Source organism: Amphibalanus amphitrite, unplaced genomic scaffold (genome assembly GCF_019059575.1).
Source record: "Amphibalanus amphitrite isolate SeventyFive unplaced genomic scaffold, NRLGWU_Aamphi_draft 000261F_arrow, whole genome shotgun sequence".
In the NCBI taxonomy this organism is placed as follows: Eukaryota; Metazoa; Arthropoda; class Thecostraca; order Balanomorpha; family Balanidae; genus Amphibalanus; species Amphibalanus amphitrite.
Genome location: NW_024881756.1, coordinates 646,325 through 664,226, shown reverse-complemented (window position 1 = coordinate 664,226; position 17,902 = coordinate 646,325). Strand labels below are relative to the sequence as shown.

Here is a 17,902-nt window from a genome sequence, read left to right as displayed (position 1 = left end):
TCTCTCTCCCCCTCTCTCTCTCTCTCTCTCTCTCTCTCTCTCTCTCTCTCTCTCTCTCTCTCTCTCTGCTTTCTTTCTGTTTTCAAAGCCTCGTCATCTCTGAGCGGTTGCTAAATTTTAAACGGACCAATCTATTGTGCCTGCCGCGGTGTAGCGCTCCGGTAATATCAACGCTTGGTCAAAATAAGGATGCTTAGAGAAGGAAATTAGAGCAAGGCCACTCTTGGAAGTTATTCAGCAGGTTTTTACATCAGTACTTGCATTTGAAATAAAGCTTTAGCTTGCTGCAATAGCTGAAACAATAGTCTACAGTGAATGACGCACGCGTTAAGTGTTCGTAGCCGTTTGAGTGTGGCATTGCATCAGAGCTCCGGCGACCGACCGGCCCGTTTCTCAGTATCTCGGCGCCAATCGGGCCATTATTGTCTGCGCTCGGCCCGCACCCGCCCCTGTGCGTGTGAAGAGAGGGGCGCCGGGTCCATAACACCGCGACGATGTCGCCGTCTGCTGCGTCGATCGCAGTGAGGTCACGTCGTTGTAGAGATGCTGTCGCCAGCGCTGGCACCGATGAGTCAGCTCAAAGGAAAGCTGGCGCCAGTGATGAGATAGATTTAGTCCGGGCACCCTGGTCCGACGACTTGTTGGTGTGAATAAAGTGAGTTCCCACCACTCTCTACACGGCGCTTCTGTCGTGTTCCCCGTTCACCAGACGCCTTGTTTTTGTCCGATCGGCGCCGCGTGTTGTGTCTGCTGCGCCAATCGAAGTGCTATAGCGTCGTTTGGTCGGCGCCAAGAGGTGGTTTGTTTTGAAGCCACTACGTCGGCTTATTGGTGCCTTATCTAGCCATTGCCGCCACCACTACGGTCAAGCCGATAGCTGTCTCGTCCGTGGAGCTACCGGCGCTGCCTGTGCCGCCGGCGGCCGCCATCGCGGCTACCCGTGAGACGACCTCCGCGGCCTCTCCGCCATCGCTCGGCCTCCGGTGGCCACGTTTCAAAAGCTCTCCGGCCTCCGCGGAGAAAGGCTAGCTGTGCCGTCGGTGAGCCGGTGCAGTGACTGGCTGCCGAGCCGCCGGCCTGGCCAGCGGAGCTCGGTGTCGGACCACGTATCGGCACAACAAACTGGACCCGCGCTCCGGGCCACGGCCGCTAATGGAAACCGTCGCCAGCAGCGCGGCTTAATAGCGGCTTTATCTGCGGTCCGAGAGGCCATCGATATTGGCCGCCGGTCCCCCAGCGGGGGGGGGGGGTCGAAAGTGGGGGGGGGGGGCGACAAGCCGCTCAGTGAAAACAGCCGCTAGAAAGCAAGGTCGACCGGCCAGGCCAGGCCAACCCTTCCCGATTCTTTGTGTGCCGGTATTGTGGTGAATGTTGCAAAACTTGCGATCGTCTTTGCTATCAAACTTCAAGCACTGTTAAGTTTTTTTGTATGTTAAACTTACTTATAATTCTGGATAACGGAACAACATAAGTTTTTGCTGTGAACTATTGAGCCAAAACAAGGATAACAGCCTGATTCTGTTGTTCAATTGAAATCAAAATTTATAAACGTGATGACAAGGTTCGATGTACTTTCCGCATCTGTGAACGGAAGAGAGTTAACCAGAGGTTATCAAAGGACACACTTTGGCAACGTTTAATTAATGTTTATCACTACCTAATACACGGCTTGTTTTCATGCGGCTTTCAAAATAGTAATCACACACCATTCGAGGAAAACGCTTATCGTTCCTACGCCTCTATCGCGTTTATCGGAAGACGTTTACGCATAATTAAATTCGATCGATAATGACAGCTAAACTAGCTGACCTCACACGCCCTTGAACGTGCTGAACACAGCGCTCGAGTCGCTCCGATCTCAGCCCCCTCGGGGCGGCTGTTAGTCCCGTCTGGGCTCGGGCCTGCGGTGCTCTTTGGCGCCAGCCTCGGTTAGCGTGGCGCCAGCGCAGGTCAGCGTGGCGCCACCGAGGGGTCAGTCTGGCGCCAGGTGGGCTATTAATGACAGGCCAGGTCAGGGCGGCGCCGGCCGGTCGAGCGCGCTATGGTGCTAATTGAACAGAGGCTACCGCGCGCCGTATGCTTCCTGGAGGTCGAGGATGCCTCGGACCGGCGCGGCGCAGCGGTGCGATTCCGGCGAACGGCAGCAAAAACCGACCGGTGCGGATGCCGTGGCCACGTGACTCGGCGCGGCGGATCAGTGGCCGGTCACGTGATGGCTCGGCTGCAGTCCCGGAGAGTCGGCCGCGGTCGGGACGAGGTCGCCAGGAGGCCGGCACCGCCCGGCACCGAGACCACACCGAGGCTTTCTCCGGCGGCCAGCCAGCGCCGCTCCTCCCGCTCTGACCGCCCTCCCGCCCTCTCTCTCTTTGTCTTGCAGGAATGGCGTACGCGCTGCTGGCTCGCATCCCGCCCATCCACGGAATCTACATGGCCTTCTTCCAATGTCTTCTGTACGTCATCTTCGGAACCTCTCGCCACGTGTCTGTCGGTGAGTTGGGAAATTCACACGGGCGGCCGGGTGTGGGAATTAAGAGCTACCGGAGACGGTTCCTCACTCCTCAGGACCTCTGCGACTACCGCTAAAACGCTGGGCCTGCTGGCCGCTGCGCAGAGCGGCTCTGTTATCGAGTGTCGATCTCTAAACCGAACAGCCAACCTCCCCGCTTACCAGGCGAGACACCATAAATAATCCCTCATTTACACCTCAGTGATAACATCAGAGTCCCACCGTAACTAGTCAAAAATAACACGGTCCACAAGAGAAACGTGGAAAGACAGAACCACAAAACACAATCGTCCTGAGACGGAAAACACGACTGCTAAATTAACCGGATCACATTGTGATGCTCACATCACCGTCAAATCCGGATCCGTTTCGTCGGTCAGACCGTGACCGTTCGTGCCTGCTCCGGCGCGGCTGACCCCTCTCTCTCCCTCTGCCTCTCTCGCGCTCGTTACATCAGGCGGCAGGCCGGCGCCACCGTGGCCCGCTTCTGGCCGCTGCCGAAGGTCCTGTTTGGTAATTGTTCCGTCGGCACACGGCGACGCGCCGCCGCCGCCGCGCCGCTGACGCGCAGATGCCGGCGCCGGTGTCGCGATGTCGGCGATCTCGGCGCGCCGGCGACGTGACGCGGCGCGGCGCCGAGCGTGCCGCAGATTCCGCCGCCGCCTATGACGTGAGGTGACGTATCTGTTCCGCGTCTGACTCTTCTTCTCTCTGTGTCTCTGTCTTCAGGAACGTTCGCTGTGACCTGCATCATGACCGGAAAAGTGGTAATGGAATACTCTGAACCACAGCCCAACGCTCCAAACGGCACTGAACAAGTACTCTACGATCCAGTGTTAGTGGCGACTACCGTCTCGATGGCTGTCGGAATAGTGGAGGTGAGTGCCGAGCGCGGCCGGCCGGGGCAGGGGAATGACCTCCGCAGGTCGACCGGTCAGGAGAAGGGTGACCGCCGTCGGCGCCGCCGCCGGGGTCGCGTGAAAGGCGCCGCCTGGCACCAGCGGGAAGTAGCCTTGGCACGGAGCGAACGTGCATGACAGGAGCACACAAAGGGCACTCACAGACACACAGAGACGCGGACGTGAGCGGTCACACGGCTGGCTGCAGCGGCACCGTATACCCGGCGGCCGGCCATCGGCTCCGGCACCGTATACCCGGCGGCGGGCCATCGGCTCCGAGCTCGACGGCAGCCGGCTCTGGGTGAACGGCGAGCTAATGAACCGGGACGGGGCCGGTCAGGAGGAACTGGCTCCGCGGCGGGCCGCGCGCGGCGCCCGACCGGACCGGACCGGACCGGACCCACAGGGACCGGACCGGACCGTCTTCGGCGGGGGACCGACTGGACCGCACGTGTTTCAGGATGGTCACGGATTTTTACCGGTCGGTTGCCACGTCGGCTGTCATCAACCCTTGCGCTGATGCAAGATTCCGATGATAACAGAGCGGCATTTTCTACTCTCGAGTCAGTCACATACCTGTCGAACAGAATAGAGCGGGTATAACTATCTGACTGGAATGAAATCAGAACGTAACCTAGATCAGAGCAGCCTGTTTGTGGCCTCGAGCGGCACGAAAATTATCCACGGACAGTGGACGGGCCTGCACCGATGGCTGGCGATGGAGCCTTACTGACTCTATCGCCGCTGCCGCCGCAACCACCGCAACAACCGCGGCCACCACAACCACCACAGCCACCGCAACCACCGCCGGCTCTGATTAGCATTCACGGCAGCGGTCCTGGCAGCAGACCGTTCCAAGAGAGGGATGAGGTCAACGCTTGCGAGGCGATGCTATCGGTCTGGCTGCGAAGCGCGGGAATAGGGCCGACCCGAGGGCCGAGCCGGGTGCGGTGCCTGCCGCCGCCGTCCCCCGATCATCGCCGATAGAATCACAATGTCCGACGCCGTGTCCGATGGCGATGGCACGGTCCGACGGCGAGCGATGGCCCGCGGCGCAGAGTTAAGCCGACGACAGCAGCAGACTGAGCGAGACTCACGGCCGGGCTGCACTGCCGAGTGATCCAGACTGTGATCATGAGCTGTGAGCATATATTGACAATCAGACGGTAGACAGAGCAGTGGTCGTAGAGCTGCCCGGCCGAGCTGCAGCGTAAGGCCGAGGCTGCGGGGAGCGGCAGCTCGTGCTGTCTGACAGCCAGTCACGCACGACTGGCGTGTCCAGTCCGCTGCCACTGTCTGTGCCCGGCGCGTGACCAGTGCAGTGGGCGGACGATGCAGCCCTGTTCCGACAGTTTCTGAACAGGAGGCGTGTCAGGGGCGCACCTGACCGCGCACCTACAGGACCGGGCGGCGACATTGACGCACCCAGGTCAGGGTCAACACGACAGAGTCCGCTGACGTGTCACGGGCTGTCAGACACCCCGCTGAGCTGACTAAATGCATCGGTGTCAATCGGCACCGAGGCCAACCCCATTATTCGCTATCTTACTTTGGAAACGGAAAAATGATGGCAGCTGCTTTCAATGAGCTGTGTCGAGCACTTCAACGAGCACACCCCTCAGCAAAACTCATTTAAAACGTATGATTCTGGTTAACAGTAGGGATTTAGACAGTTACGTATCATAAAAGGCTGAAGTGGTATTCATTTCCCGTTCCCGTGCTTTCTTTATATTTTTTTTTCTGTTCACAAAGAGATAAGTGAAAAGGCTGGACAGTTTTATGTTTTTCGGTTGAACTAGCAGAGGAACTATAACGAAATCTATGAATCAATATCATTCATAATTTTTCGTTAAGCAGTTCTATATACTTTGTGACAAAACGGAATAGTTTCTGTTCACACAACTTTACCCGGCTTGGCACATTAATGAAATACCTAATAATATCGCTCCCACAATAAATTAAAACTGTCAGTTGTTGCAAGCCTTCAATGGTATTTGTGTCATCACGGTCGAGGCTTGCCATGATATTCATTCAGCCCACTGCCCAGCTAATTAGAGTCCACACAAAACGCTGTGGCCTCGGGCGGCTGAGGCAATGGTTAATTTTCTCTAACGGGATTAATACTCGACGATCAGAGCAGCACATTCACCCCCGGGAGAGATTGAGTGAGTGAGTGAGAGAGAGAGAGAGAGAGGGAGAGAGAGAGAGAGAGGGAGAGAGAGTGAGAGAGAGAGAGAGAGAGAGAGAGAGAGAGAGAGAGAGAGAGAGAGAGAGAGAGAGAGAGAGAGAGAGAGAGAGAGAGAGAGAGAGAGAGAGAGAGAAGGAGAAGAGAGATAGAGAGAGAGAGAGAGAGATATTTACGTAGATGGGAGCGAAAAGTCGGTTTTTATTCACGACCAAGATTTATTCACAATATGTTGGGCACGACCGGGTTGTTTCAGTGTGTCCACGGCCTTACGTCACAGCCGCGCGTGATCCGCCCGTATGGGTACGTGACACAGCGTCCTATGGCACGTGATAAAACGCCAGTGTCACGTGATAGGACACCGCGATACGTGATGCCCGATCGGGTAGAATGGCCCTCGCACGTACGTGATGTGACTCCAGCGATCGCACCTCGGAAACGCTCCCAATTTGGTACGGTGGGTTGACGGCGACAGTGACGGTCGCCACTCTCTGCCCCGCGGGTAAAATGGTGTCACACGACCTGCCCGGCTGTTATACCAGCTGAGGGTACCGGCTGGTAAAGGCATGCTCAGCTGGGCCGGCGGTAGCACAGGTGTCCGTGGAAGCCAAATGGCCGGCGGTGGCGGCGACTGGCGTCTGCGGCATCTGACCATATGTGCGGTTTGTGACCACATGTGGCGTGATCAGTGAGGCTGATCAATCACCGCGCGATCAACTTCGCCGGTCTCTACGCCGATCAACCCTAGCTTGACGCAAAACCTTCTGGATATGACTGGTATTGTCTGGATATGTTGATGGCCACCTGTGGCCGAACCGGCTGGACCACGCCGCTGCAAGCAATCGGCCGATGGTTTTATGGCCGCGGTGACGGGATTCCGGGAGCAATCATTGTTCGGCGTCTATGCCCCTCCCTCTCTCCCCGCGGTGGGCGTCTCTCGGCTGGCAGAGCCTGCAGCGTGGCCGGCTCAGGGACATGCACGCGCGGCGGTCGGGCGGCTGGCAGAGGCACGCCGGCCAGTCCATGAGGTGCGGCCAGCCGCGGCAACTGGAAAACGTGACCCTGAACAGCCGTACCGAGCCACCGAGGAAGTGGCTCCGCGTCTGTCTGAGACTCAGCCTGCGGTCTGATGGCCGGCCTGCTCAGACCGCCGCGAACAAAGCCCCGGCGCGTCCAGTCTGGCAGCGCGCGAGGCCGCCGACGAGCGCGGACCACGCCCGTGGCCTTCCGAGCGCCGACCGGGCGCCTCCGTCGGCCGACGTTGCACTGACGCTAAGGCGCTGACAGCGGCGGCACTGACCAGGCAGGTGCCGCCCTCAGATCTGGGCCACGCGGCCGGATATCCCTACCCGTCCCCCGAGCGCTCAGCTGCTCTGATCTGCACAGATCCGGCTCAGGCCATCTACAAGATGATCACGCGCTCGTACTGAAACGCGTGCACTCTCACTGATCTCGGCTGTCTCATTAGTCCAACGTTTACACGCGCTACAAGCGGATCTTTTTAGGAACCCGTTTAAACGACTCACTCACCCCATTCAGCCACCGTTTCGTTCAGTGTCGGATTGTGTCGGATACAAGTTATGCCAGCAGATCGGATCTGACATTTCACGCTGCCACCGGCGGCACGTGACCCTATTTAGCCTCGGTGCCGCCCAGTGTGCGCCGCACGTGTATGTCCGTTAGATTACGTCCCGTTTGCACGGTGCTACCGCTGCGATCAGCGCTGCTCGACGCGGGTCAGATGTTCATTGCTATGGCGGGCGCCGTTTAGCAGCGACTTTTCCACTCGCACTGAAGAAGAAGTCACCGCGCGTGTCTGCCACCAGAGATGTGTTGTCTGCGTCAGCCCAGCAACAGCTGCGCTCTTTCTCGAGATACCGCGGTCGGTCAGTGACTGACCAAGGCCGTCCGGGGCCGACCGATGCGTGACGCAGCACGGATTAACGGGCAGTTGGCCGCCGCAGACCACCTTGCACAAGGCACCGCGCTACAGGATCGCGTAGGACGGCAGCCATCCGTTTGACGACCAAATATAGGCGATGCACTGCTCCGGAATGGCAGCATTGTTTTAATGAGTAATGTCGGGCCATCAGTTATAACGACAGGACATTTATGTGTCGTGTTTATGGCTGACCCAAATGGTAGCGCTAATGAAAAGAATCGCAATTTGATTAGTTTTATACTCCTTTGAGCACGAAAAGATGTTTTATTCAAGAAGTGTGTGCAATGCTTTCTAAATCAATATTGAGTTATTTTTTACCAAGAAGCAGCATCGCAATGTGCTACTCAAGGCCACACCTTAGGCTGATGCACGGGCTTGACCGACCTTTCGTCCTACCGCTGCAGCCAATCAGTCCCGGAAGTACGTCTCCCCTATACATACAGCACACTGCCCTTGCGGAACGTCCGGAAACACGTCTCCCCTATACATACAGCACACTGCCCTTGCAGAACGCAACATCACGCTGCTGGGCACCGCCAGACGGGCCATTGTTTACCGCAGAACACGCCTTGTTTGCCAGTTGTCTGCCGCCTGCCCACCGCGCGGCCGCTGGTGCTACTCTGTTTGTCCAGAGTTGCAGTCTCCGCGTTGATATCTCCGCGGCGCCGAGGCTGGCGCCGGGCGGCGGGCGGCGGAAGACGCTCGATCGGTGCTGGCAGTGAGCAGACAATGCACGCGACTCTGTTGATCACACCTTGACCTGGCGGAAGCTGTCTTGTTCCCTGTGTGTGCTACCTTTGTGTTCGCTGATCACGCATTGGTGTTATGTTATGACCGTGGTCAGCCGTGTGATGCGGCGATGCCTGACGTGTTGTGATGTTGTTCTGTCCCCAGCTGGTGATGTTCGCGCTGCGGATCGGCGCACTCACCGTCATCCTATCCGACATGCTGGTCAAGGGCTTCACCACCGGCGCCGCCGTGCACGTGCTCATGTCGCAGGTCAAGTCGCTGTTCGGCCTGACGCTGCCGCGCTACACCGGACCCGGAAAGCTCATCAAGGTTGGTGGCTGGTCCCCCCGGTGGCATCCTCCTTCTCACGCTCCGGGGGACTCTTACAGGACCCTCGCCGTCCTCGACGGAGCAAGGCCGGTGTCATGACGTCACGGTTATCGTCCAATCAGAGGGCGCCGGCGGCGGCCATTGTTTCGCGCCAATTATTCAGCGCCAGCCACGGGCGCTGCCAGATCGTCGGGCTGCTGATTATCGGGTATTAAACTTCTCAGTGACGAATGGCCCTTCCCGAAAACCGCCGCCGGTCTTCCGTTCGATTAGCTCAGTTGGGCAAACTAGACCTTTGGAATCAAAATATGGAGGCATCAAAAGATTGATTCCTTATGACCATATTTGGGCATAAATGCAGACCATTTCTAACTTACCAATCACATAAAAATAAGAGAGTGTTTCAAGAAGGAGCATGCCTGATCTTGAACAGAAATGCTGGAGCTATCTCCTAAGCAAAACAATATTGCTCCTATCATAACAATTTGAATTATATATGTAGTGAAAGGCAATCAAGGAATTGATTCACTTTAAACAGATAATCATAATATTGATTCCCCATCAGCTGGCTAATCATTATTTTGATTCACAGGTAATGTTAAGAGATAGGTAACAATGACTTGCAGGAATACATCATTTATCTTGCTATTATTCTCATTTAGTGGTATCCTCAGCGCCACAACAGATAACTATAGCATTGTTGTACTTAACCTTCACTACATTTGATAACAATTCACAATTTTTAAATGTCAAAAATACAAAAACTGAAGCAACAGGTAAAAAACATATAATAAATATAAAAGCACTACAACAATGATAATTAGGGGTTTTAAAATTTCATTTTGCCATTTTACACAAATACTGATTGTTTAGTATGTTATTCATGATACAAAAATAACATACAGTGTGATTTCCTCAAAACAGCTTTTACGTGATGGACAGTGGCTCTGTCTTTTTCCCATTCACAAGGCCAAAGGGACAATTTCTCAGTTTTGAGGTAACACTTTTTGGAAACCTACCACATTTTTCTACCTTTTTAAAGAAAAATCTCACCGTCATGGGCCTTTTTTCAACCGTAACGATACATTTGAAGTCAAAAGTGTACCCAAATGAATCAAAAAATTGATTCCATGCCCATATTTGGTCATGGCTCCTCCCACCAGAATCAAATTATTGATGCCTCCATATTTTGATTCCAAAAGTCTAGTTTGCCCAACTGAGCTCTGCTTTCGGGGCAATTTTGTCCAGTCAGGAATCGGTGAACCGAATTGGATCATCGCTAATAAAAAGGCAGTTGAGATGTCAGCTAGTCTCCGCAACTCGCAAGTGTGGATGTCAATGTGGATCTGTGGTTTTACCGGTTTAGCATCGTCCTTGGAAAACAAAGAATGAGGAAGGCAATGATATTATAAAGGCCAATTAACTGTACATCCGTGACATAATGAGACTTTAAAAGCCGGATTCCAAGGTTTCGTCGCTTTTTACTAAGTTCCGTTCTAATTAAGTCCTTCATTTTGGACGTTAAGTGCCCATCAATCACATTATGTAAGCAGTCTTCACTGGCCCACATTAGCATACATGCTAGGAAAAAGACTATCTTCGTATTGCCCAAATAAGATAAATGAATCGCGGGTGGATATGTGATAGTCTTTTTACAACTGTTTGTGGTTATTGTGAAAGAGTGAATGACGAAAACGTTGGGGCTGCCGGATACGTTGGAAAATATTTATCTTCCCTAAGGACTATCTATATATTACTTATCTCCATTCACACTGGACTTCACTGACCTGGCAGAGTTCCAGTCTTTGGTTTTATGAGTGCCATGGCGTGACCTGTGAGTTCTCTGGAGTGACCCGCGTTCGGTCTGCCGGCAGACATTTGTGGCCATTCTGAGGAACGCGTTCAGCGCCAACCCCGCCGCCATGGTCATCTCTGGCACTGCCATCTCCGTGCTGGTCTTCAACAACGAGTACCTGAAGGTAAGTCACGGGACAGAGAGTGTCGGTAGCTAACAGTGGAGAGAGGAGTGTGACCTCGGCTCCGGTCCACTGTGGTCAGATCAGACTGGCCCTGGTCCACTCTGGTCCACTCTGGTCCGTGCCGAACCGCCCCGTCACGCGCGGCCCCGTCCAGCCCGAGACCCCGTTACTCTAATGACGCTGCACACCGCCCCGAGAACGAGTTTTTTCTTCGGCTCCTGGTACGGCGGGCCCGCCGGCCAGTGGGCTTTCCCAGCTCTGCAGACTGTCTCTCCACTCTCTCTTCCTCTCCCACTCTCTCGTCCATCCGTCTTTGGGAACCGGTTCGTCCCCTGTGCCCGGGCGGGCTTTGGTCGGCTGACAAACTTTGACTAACGGCGGCCATGTGTTTCCCGACAGCCGAAAGCCGCCAAGCGCACCAAGTTCCCGATCCCGATCGAGCTGATTGTGGTTGTGATCGGCACTGTGGCGTCTTACTTCGGAGATCTCCACGGCAACTACCAGGTCCAGGTCATCGGCAACGTCACCACCGGGTGAGTACTGTGAACGTCTCTCGGAACGTGTGCGTGGAATAGGGGAGAGCTTAGGTTACGATTTACCCGCGTTTAGATTCTATCAGCTGGCAAGTGAGATAGGCTTGTGGTCAGGGGTGTGGGGTTTTCCAGGACCAGGCTCGAGCCTTACCGGTCCGGTCCCGTCCGCTAACTATCTAGGTCCGCTCGGACTTACGGATGGGCCACCTGTGGCCTTGCGAGAGGAGAAAAGTCGGTCACAAAGTTCTCAAGCACTTGTGGCGACCCCTCTGGCAGCTCAATGACCTATCCGCCGTAAAGCACGGGGTAGAAATGCCATGCAACCGCGCACGCTTCATGCGACAAAAGACGTGCTCTGATTGCCGTTCAATTATTGATGTTGTAACTCGATCTATTTAATTAGCTCCCCATCGTATTAGACAAGTAACTGGCTAATTGTGATGCTTATCAGGTAAAAACAATGATGAAAAACCGCACGATTGCACACCGTACGCTGTTAGCGAGCCCGCCGAGATCACTTGGCCCAGATTGGGAATGACTCGGTGACATGAAGATGCATTCAACACTGCCCCACGCTCATGCAAGTCACAGCGGTAGGCTAAGCTGAACAAGCACTCTCGTGTGAACGACCACGCGCCCCGTGACTGACGGAGTCCCGTCTCCCTTTCCAGACTGCCCAAGCCGACGAACCCGATTTTCTCGCTGATCCCTAACATCCTGATGGACGCCGTCATCATCGCCATCATCGCCTACTCGGTGTCGCTCTCCATGGCGCAGCTGTTCGCCAAGAAGCACGAGTACGTCGTCGATGCCAACCAGGAACTCATCGCTTACGTAAGTTTCACCCTACAGGGAATACGAAGGGAGGGAAGAAAGGACTTGATGGGTTTTTAGTAGGACGGTGAAGAGTAAAAAAAAATACTGCCTCAATGCAAAGGACTTATCACAAGTGCCAGCGAGGACTTGCAAGCGCTACATGATTGTTTTTGGACTTGAAAGTCAGCGATGTGTGAGAGTATGCAAAACATCGGTGTTTTATGCTTGGATCCGGGTTAAAGCATATGTCAGAGGCCCGCTGCCAAAAGCAAAGCTAACCAAACCATACCAAGCCATACCAAGCCGATCAAATCACACCACTAAATGCAGACCGAATAGTCAAGTTCGCGTGTGGATTGTAGCACGATAGGTGAGCCTCGCCCTCGACCCACAAAAATGACTCTAGCCCGGACAATCGGACGCTAACCAGCCCTCGGCGGGGTGGGCCGATCGCTGGCTGGCACGTCTGCCGTTTTTGGAGACAGGCCCGGACCGGCGGCTGTCGCCGGCTCTTCTTTCCTCGAATGTGACATCCTCTTATGTCAGACTTTTGACGGTAGCCGTCTACTGACGACCAAAAGTCGGCTGTGCATTTTTCACAATGGCGCAAAAGCCGTCAACCAAGGTCGTAACCGAGTCTGCACGCACGGTCTTCAGTAGTGCCGGTAAATTATAGACCTGCGACAGCCTCACATGCTGAGCGAATGCTTATGTTGACCTTGCCCAGCTTTGGAATATAGAAAGTTCCCCGGCGACTGGCTAATAATAGGGAAATATAATGTTTATATTTTCAGCAATGCAAAGGCAATTACCAGAACTCTGGCACGGATAAACATATTCAAACAATCTTGAACACATTTTTAACGTTATTTATATTTTTATAATACGTATTCCTTACCATACCCGTTTAACTGTAATACCGTAAATATCAACAGATAATCGCTTACATAACGTCTGTAGGTAGGGTATACGTCAAAGGCTCACCCGGACTTATACCTACCGATGTCAAAACATATAGCCACCAGACACAAAAGTCGACAACTGAAGGTAAATTGCGCCGATGTCGACTGTGACGTGGAACACACTCAGTTTGCGGCGCACGCTGAGCGAACTATACCTTCATCGGGTATATGTAGCTATACGGGTGCCTCCGGTCACACATCCGGCATTGGCACGAGGAAGAACTGCAGGCATCAATCACCGCACCTGAGTGACACGCTATATTTCGTCAGGCAATGCGACAGGCTAGGTAGCTTCAAATACTTTATCGATTTGCTGAGCTAGGAAAATATGCAGCGTTGACCAATCCTAGTGAATGCTAGCGAAATTCCTGGTCATTATTTACGGACCGTGTTCCTAAACGGGCAAAGATTGATGCGCTTTGTTGTGTATTTACATGGACGGTCACGAAACAGCTTCTGGAGGTTCCCTGAACGGAAAATTATGTATTCACATCGCGGCATATATGAAGAGGGTTGCGAACCTTATTTGGCTATCACACAATATTAATTTATTCAAGCGTTGTGCTTGCCTGCCACGTTTTAGCGTGACCTGAAAAAACGACCGTCAAATGTCACATTATACCGCGCACATTTCCACACAGAATCGGTGATAGTCTTTCATGACTATGAAGGACACATATTCACAGCTAATAGGGTATAACCTGGCAGCCCCTTTCATGTTTATATTTGACGACCAGCTTTGACCGTTTCTCTCTCCCCATTCGCAGGGTGTTGGTAACATCGCCTCGTCGTTCTTCGCGTGCGCTCCGATGGCTGCCTCGCTGTCCCGCTCTCTGATCATGGAGAACGTGGGCGGTCGCACGCAGGCCTCGGGCATCATCACCTCCTCCATCCTGCTGGTGGTGCTGCTCTGGCTCGGACCGCTCTTCCAAGTGCTGCCCAATGTAAGAACATGCCGCCTCGCTGAGGGGGCGTACTCTGTCCCCCGACGGTGTGGAGCTACAGTTGAAGTTGGTAGTAACACGGGAAAGCTACCGCGCAATGGCAGATCCTGCGCAGTGTCTAAGCGACGATCGATGTGTCAGCAGTGTTTATGAATGTTGAAAGCCGCGACTGCCAGACAGCGGTCAATATTCTGTGGTGCTTTGTTTACGCAAAAGCGGTTTCCCCTCCCCTGCACCCTGCACTGTACCAATGTGCCTACCGGGCCCCTGACGTGACTGAACTGTCAAACCAGGCAAGCCTGGGGCTGGGGCTCACATGGCGTCGCTCTGTCACCTATGTGACGTCAGAGGTCAGGGGTCACCTCAGTGGATCACCGAAGGACCCCCAGCCGCCCTTTGGCCCCTCTGACCTTCCACTATCTGTCTGCTCCACAGTGCGTGCTGAGCTCCATCATAGTGGTCTCGCTGAAGGGCATGTTCATGCAGTTCTCGGACCTGAAGCAGGTGTGGCGCACGTCCCGCGCCGATGCCGTCATCTGGTTCACCACGTTCGCCGCCGTCGTCGGCCTCGACATCGACATCGGGCTGGCCGTCGGCGTCGCCGTCTCCGTGGTCGTGCTGCTGCTGCGTAACCAGAAGCCCGAGACGGCGCTGCTCGGAAACATCGACGGCACCGACATTTACCTGGACGTCAAAAAGTACAAGGCGGTACGTAATTAATGAATTGAAGATAAATAATTCATTCGAAGTGGTAATACATGGCATGCGGCAATACAAGTGGTAATACATGTATGCTTAATGCGTTTGGTACATGTTCCAACACATTCAGCTGTCAGGGTCCATGGACCATGATAACAGCTAATTTTTTGCTTGCTCAACGACATCGTCGAAGGAGTCTGCGACACGATGACTAACTCTCATGACTCCCGTTCCCAGGCCGAGGAGGAGGACAACGTCAAGATCTTCCAGTTCGGCGGACCCCTGCACTTCTGCAACCGGGACTACTTCCGTCAGCGGGTGATCGAGCTCACCGGGCTGGACCCGATTCAGTACAAGTCGTTCGTGGCCAAACTCGAGTCGCAGGCGCGCTCGGCAGCGATGAAGGAGCAGCTGAAGCTCAAAAAGGCTCGCCGCAACCCGCAGGTCAGTCTTGCTTTCTGGAGCTTGGATGGAAAGTCTGCATCGGAAGGAGAGCATGGTGTTCACAATGACTTTTCTAACAAAATCAACTGACAATATGATCAGTGGAAGTCAACGATGTGTTATTAATAGCAAGGTAATCGTATAGCTGTGTCTCGTCTCATAGCGTGTCCGACGGCGACTACGTCTGCTGCATCCTGCTTGCCTTTTCGCGATAATTGTGCCAGCACCCCGACTGTCCGTAACACCTAGCTTGCACTGCCCCCTTTAGAAAGAGTCATCGAAGAAGACGGGCGGCGGCTTCTTCAAGGAGACCAAGCTGGACCCGAGCGTGGAGAAGCCCGAGTCGGCCCAGAAGCGCGCCCAGAAGGAGGGTATTGCCAACGGCGGGTACGACAACTCGGACGAGAAGACCGGCTCTCACGAGGTGAGTCCCCGCCCCGGCCACCTCCCCGCTCTCTCTGTCGCTCTATACGTCGCACCGCTTCTCACCTGTGTGCATACTCTCACCGCCGCCTAGCTCACCCGGCCGGCCGACCTCTCTGCGGTCGGCCGGTCGGCCCCCGCCTCTCGTCTGTCTCACCCCGTATACTAACCGCAGCCGTCCCGCCGCCTACGGCGTGGACTGTAGCATTAGCTCTGTCTGGTGACGGTGCTGTGGTGGTGGCCCAGTGGTGACGGCCTCTGTCTTCACCGGCACTAACACCCACCCATCTGCCGTGTAGCTGCTCACCCCGCCGAGCAAAGTGGAGTATTACGGCAGCTTCGACTCGGACTCTGAATCCAAACCGCCGCCACTTGTAAGTAGACGAGGGACGCCGCGGTAAGTAGGTATTGCACCGCTCTTCTTTCAACTGGTGTTGGTGATGGTATTGGTGGTGGTGGTGGTGGTGGTCGGTGGTGGGATATTTTCGGAAAAGATGTAGGTACCGTTGGCACTTCATTTGCTGTCTACTTTATCTCGGGGATTAGTGCTGTAAATCCTTGTTGTTCTCGTCGCGAGAAAACATCACATGTCACAGAACGGGTTACGAGACAAAAACTGTGTACCATGAGACATGGGCCTTGTCAAGTGAGAATTGCCGCTCCGTGTTGAACTAATGGCGTACCCCGCTGAGCCGTGTATGACTCGGCCCTCACCGCGTCCCGTCTGACCCGACCTTTACCGTTCACAGTCTGCCGCCGATGCCGTGGCTCAGGTGCGACAGGAGGTCAAGATCAACATGATGGTGAGTAACGGAACGCTAGGGCCGACACCGACATTACGGGGCACGAACAGCGGCCACAAACAGTGGGGAAACACGCCACTCTCAGTGATTAACGTTTTCTTGTTTGTTGCTAACGCGAGAGCAGCTCGTCTCTGGTTAAGGTTGAAATTCCTATCATAATTTGAGTTTATCGTGAAAAACTGACACCTCTGGTAGCTAATGCCACAATAAAGTAACGCATGTCAACGTTCATCTTAACAAAGTAACTTCTCTGTCAGCGCTTACGAAGACAAAAAATATCACCTCAAACTCTAACCGAGCTCGGTGTTATTCTGTTTCAGTTCTCGCACCTGATCTTCGACATGACGAGCGTGGGCTTCACGGACACCGCCTCGACGCGCAGCCTCGTCAGCCTCCTGAAGGAGTACGAGGCCATCGACGTGTCGTGCTACCTGGTCGGATGCAACGGTGAGTTAGCGAGACGGTTGTTAAGAGGCGAGAGGGTTCATAGGGAATGTAGACTGGCAATAGTTCTGAGGAGTTAGACAGGTGCCGTTTGTTGGAGAAATTCAGTCATTCTCTGAGCATTGGATTAATTGCTATGTTAGCTAGCCATAAAACTTGTAATGAATTCAATATTACCTTCATTCTTAACGGCAATTGACATCACTCGCAATCGCGATTGATGTGGTATGTGGTCCCGACGTCTTTCTGTGCTCCGACCTGACCTCCGTCTCTCCCCGCCCGCAGAGACGGTGCTGCGTATTCTGGCCTGCTGCAGCTGCCCACTGGGCGAGGAGCGCTTCTTCCCGACCGTGCACGATACGGTGGTGTCGATCCGCGCGCGAGCCGCCGATCCCGACGCCCAGTCCACATCGAGCGGCATGAGCTAGCCGCCGGCTGATACCGCTGCTGGCGACCGGACCGGCGCCGCCGGGCGCACACGAGCAGCTTTTTATACGATTTTACCAGGTGACGCGAGTGCGGAGGGGCCGCCGCGGTCCGGGGACAGCGCGTGCGCTCCCCGGCGGGAGGCCGCCGGCGGTCGCCGCGTTTCGAGCGTGTCAGTAGTGCAGGTGTCTCCACTGCCTGTTGTGAGCCGTTACTCTGTGCGGGGTCGGGGCGCCGCGCCGCCGATCGGGAACCGAGGAGGCAGCTGGGGCCGAGAGCCGGCCGTCTTTCAGCGGCGCCGGCCGCGGGCAGCCACGGATGAGTGCCATCTCCGACGTGTGAGTCGTGTACAGACAGATAGTGGGACGGGAGGGGAGGACGGACAGACAGACTGAGTTGTTGGCGCCGCCGCCGCCGCCGCATCGTGGGGCGCAGCGCCCGTTGTTGTGTATAAATACATATTTTTAAACATGTGTCGCAGCACAGGTGTTTGGGCGGGCCGACTGGCGACCGAGCACGGACGGCTGTATATTTATAACGTGCGTGTGTGTGTGCGTGTGTGTGCCGGCGGCGGCGGCGGAGGGGCCGCACTCGCCGCGCTCTGGTGGTGGGAGTAGCAGCAATAAACTACTGCTCGTGCCGGACACCGTGCCTATGTTATGAGGAGGCGCGGGCGGCGGCAATCGATACCCGTCACACCAGTCTGCAGAACTGCGGCACCGATCCTATCGACTCACCGCCGCACGCAACGCGCTCACAGTACCGCTCGGTGCCATGAACTGCGCCGTCCCTCTCGCCACACCTTCAGAATCATTCCAACCCGAACCGAACCTAACGA

At 54.9% G+C, this 17,902-nt stretch overlaps 1 protein-coding gene across 9 annotated transcripts in view; it reads left to right on the top strand.

The window, feature by feature from the left end:
- Positions 1-17,544, top strand: part of LOC122386730 (prestin-like) — a 67,082-nt gene extending 49,538 nt beyond the window's left edge. For 5 of the 9 annotated variants that reach the window (XM_043376233.1, XM_043376234.1, XM_043376231.1 and 2 more), the window contains exons 4-16: positions 2,378-2,488; positions 3,236-3,384; positions 8,427-8,591; positions 10,466-10,570; positions 10,970-11,103; positions 11,775-11,937; positions 13,649-13,825; positions 14,261-14,533; positions 14,762-14,968; positions 15,237-15,392; positions 16,141-16,194; positions 16,515-16,641; positions 16,924-17,544. In XM_043376233.1, the coding sequence (XP_043232168.1) occupies positions 2,378-2,488; positions 3,236-3,384; positions 8,427-8,591; positions 10,466-10,570; positions 10,970-11,103; positions 11,775-11,937; positions 13,649-13,825; positions 14,261-14,533; positions 14,762-14,968; positions 15,237-15,392; positions 16,141-16,194; positions 16,515-16,641; positions 16,924-17,066 (1,964 nt within the window). In that variant the 3' untranslated portion in view covers positions 17,067-17,544. Of the gene's footprint in view, positions 1-2,377; positions 2,489-3,235; positions 3,385-8,426; positions 8,592-10,465; positions 10,571-10,969; positions 11,104-11,774; positions 11,938-13,648; positions 13,826-14,260; positions 14,534-14,761; positions 14,969-15,236; positions 15,393-15,690; positions 15,766-16,140; positions 16,195-16,514; positions 16,642-16,923 lie in introns of all 9 variants that reach the window. The other 4 variants (XM_043376230.1, XM_043376236.1, XM_043376228.1 and 1 more) reach the window with 1 other exon arrangement.
- Positions 17,545-17,902: the final 358 nt, after the last annotated feature.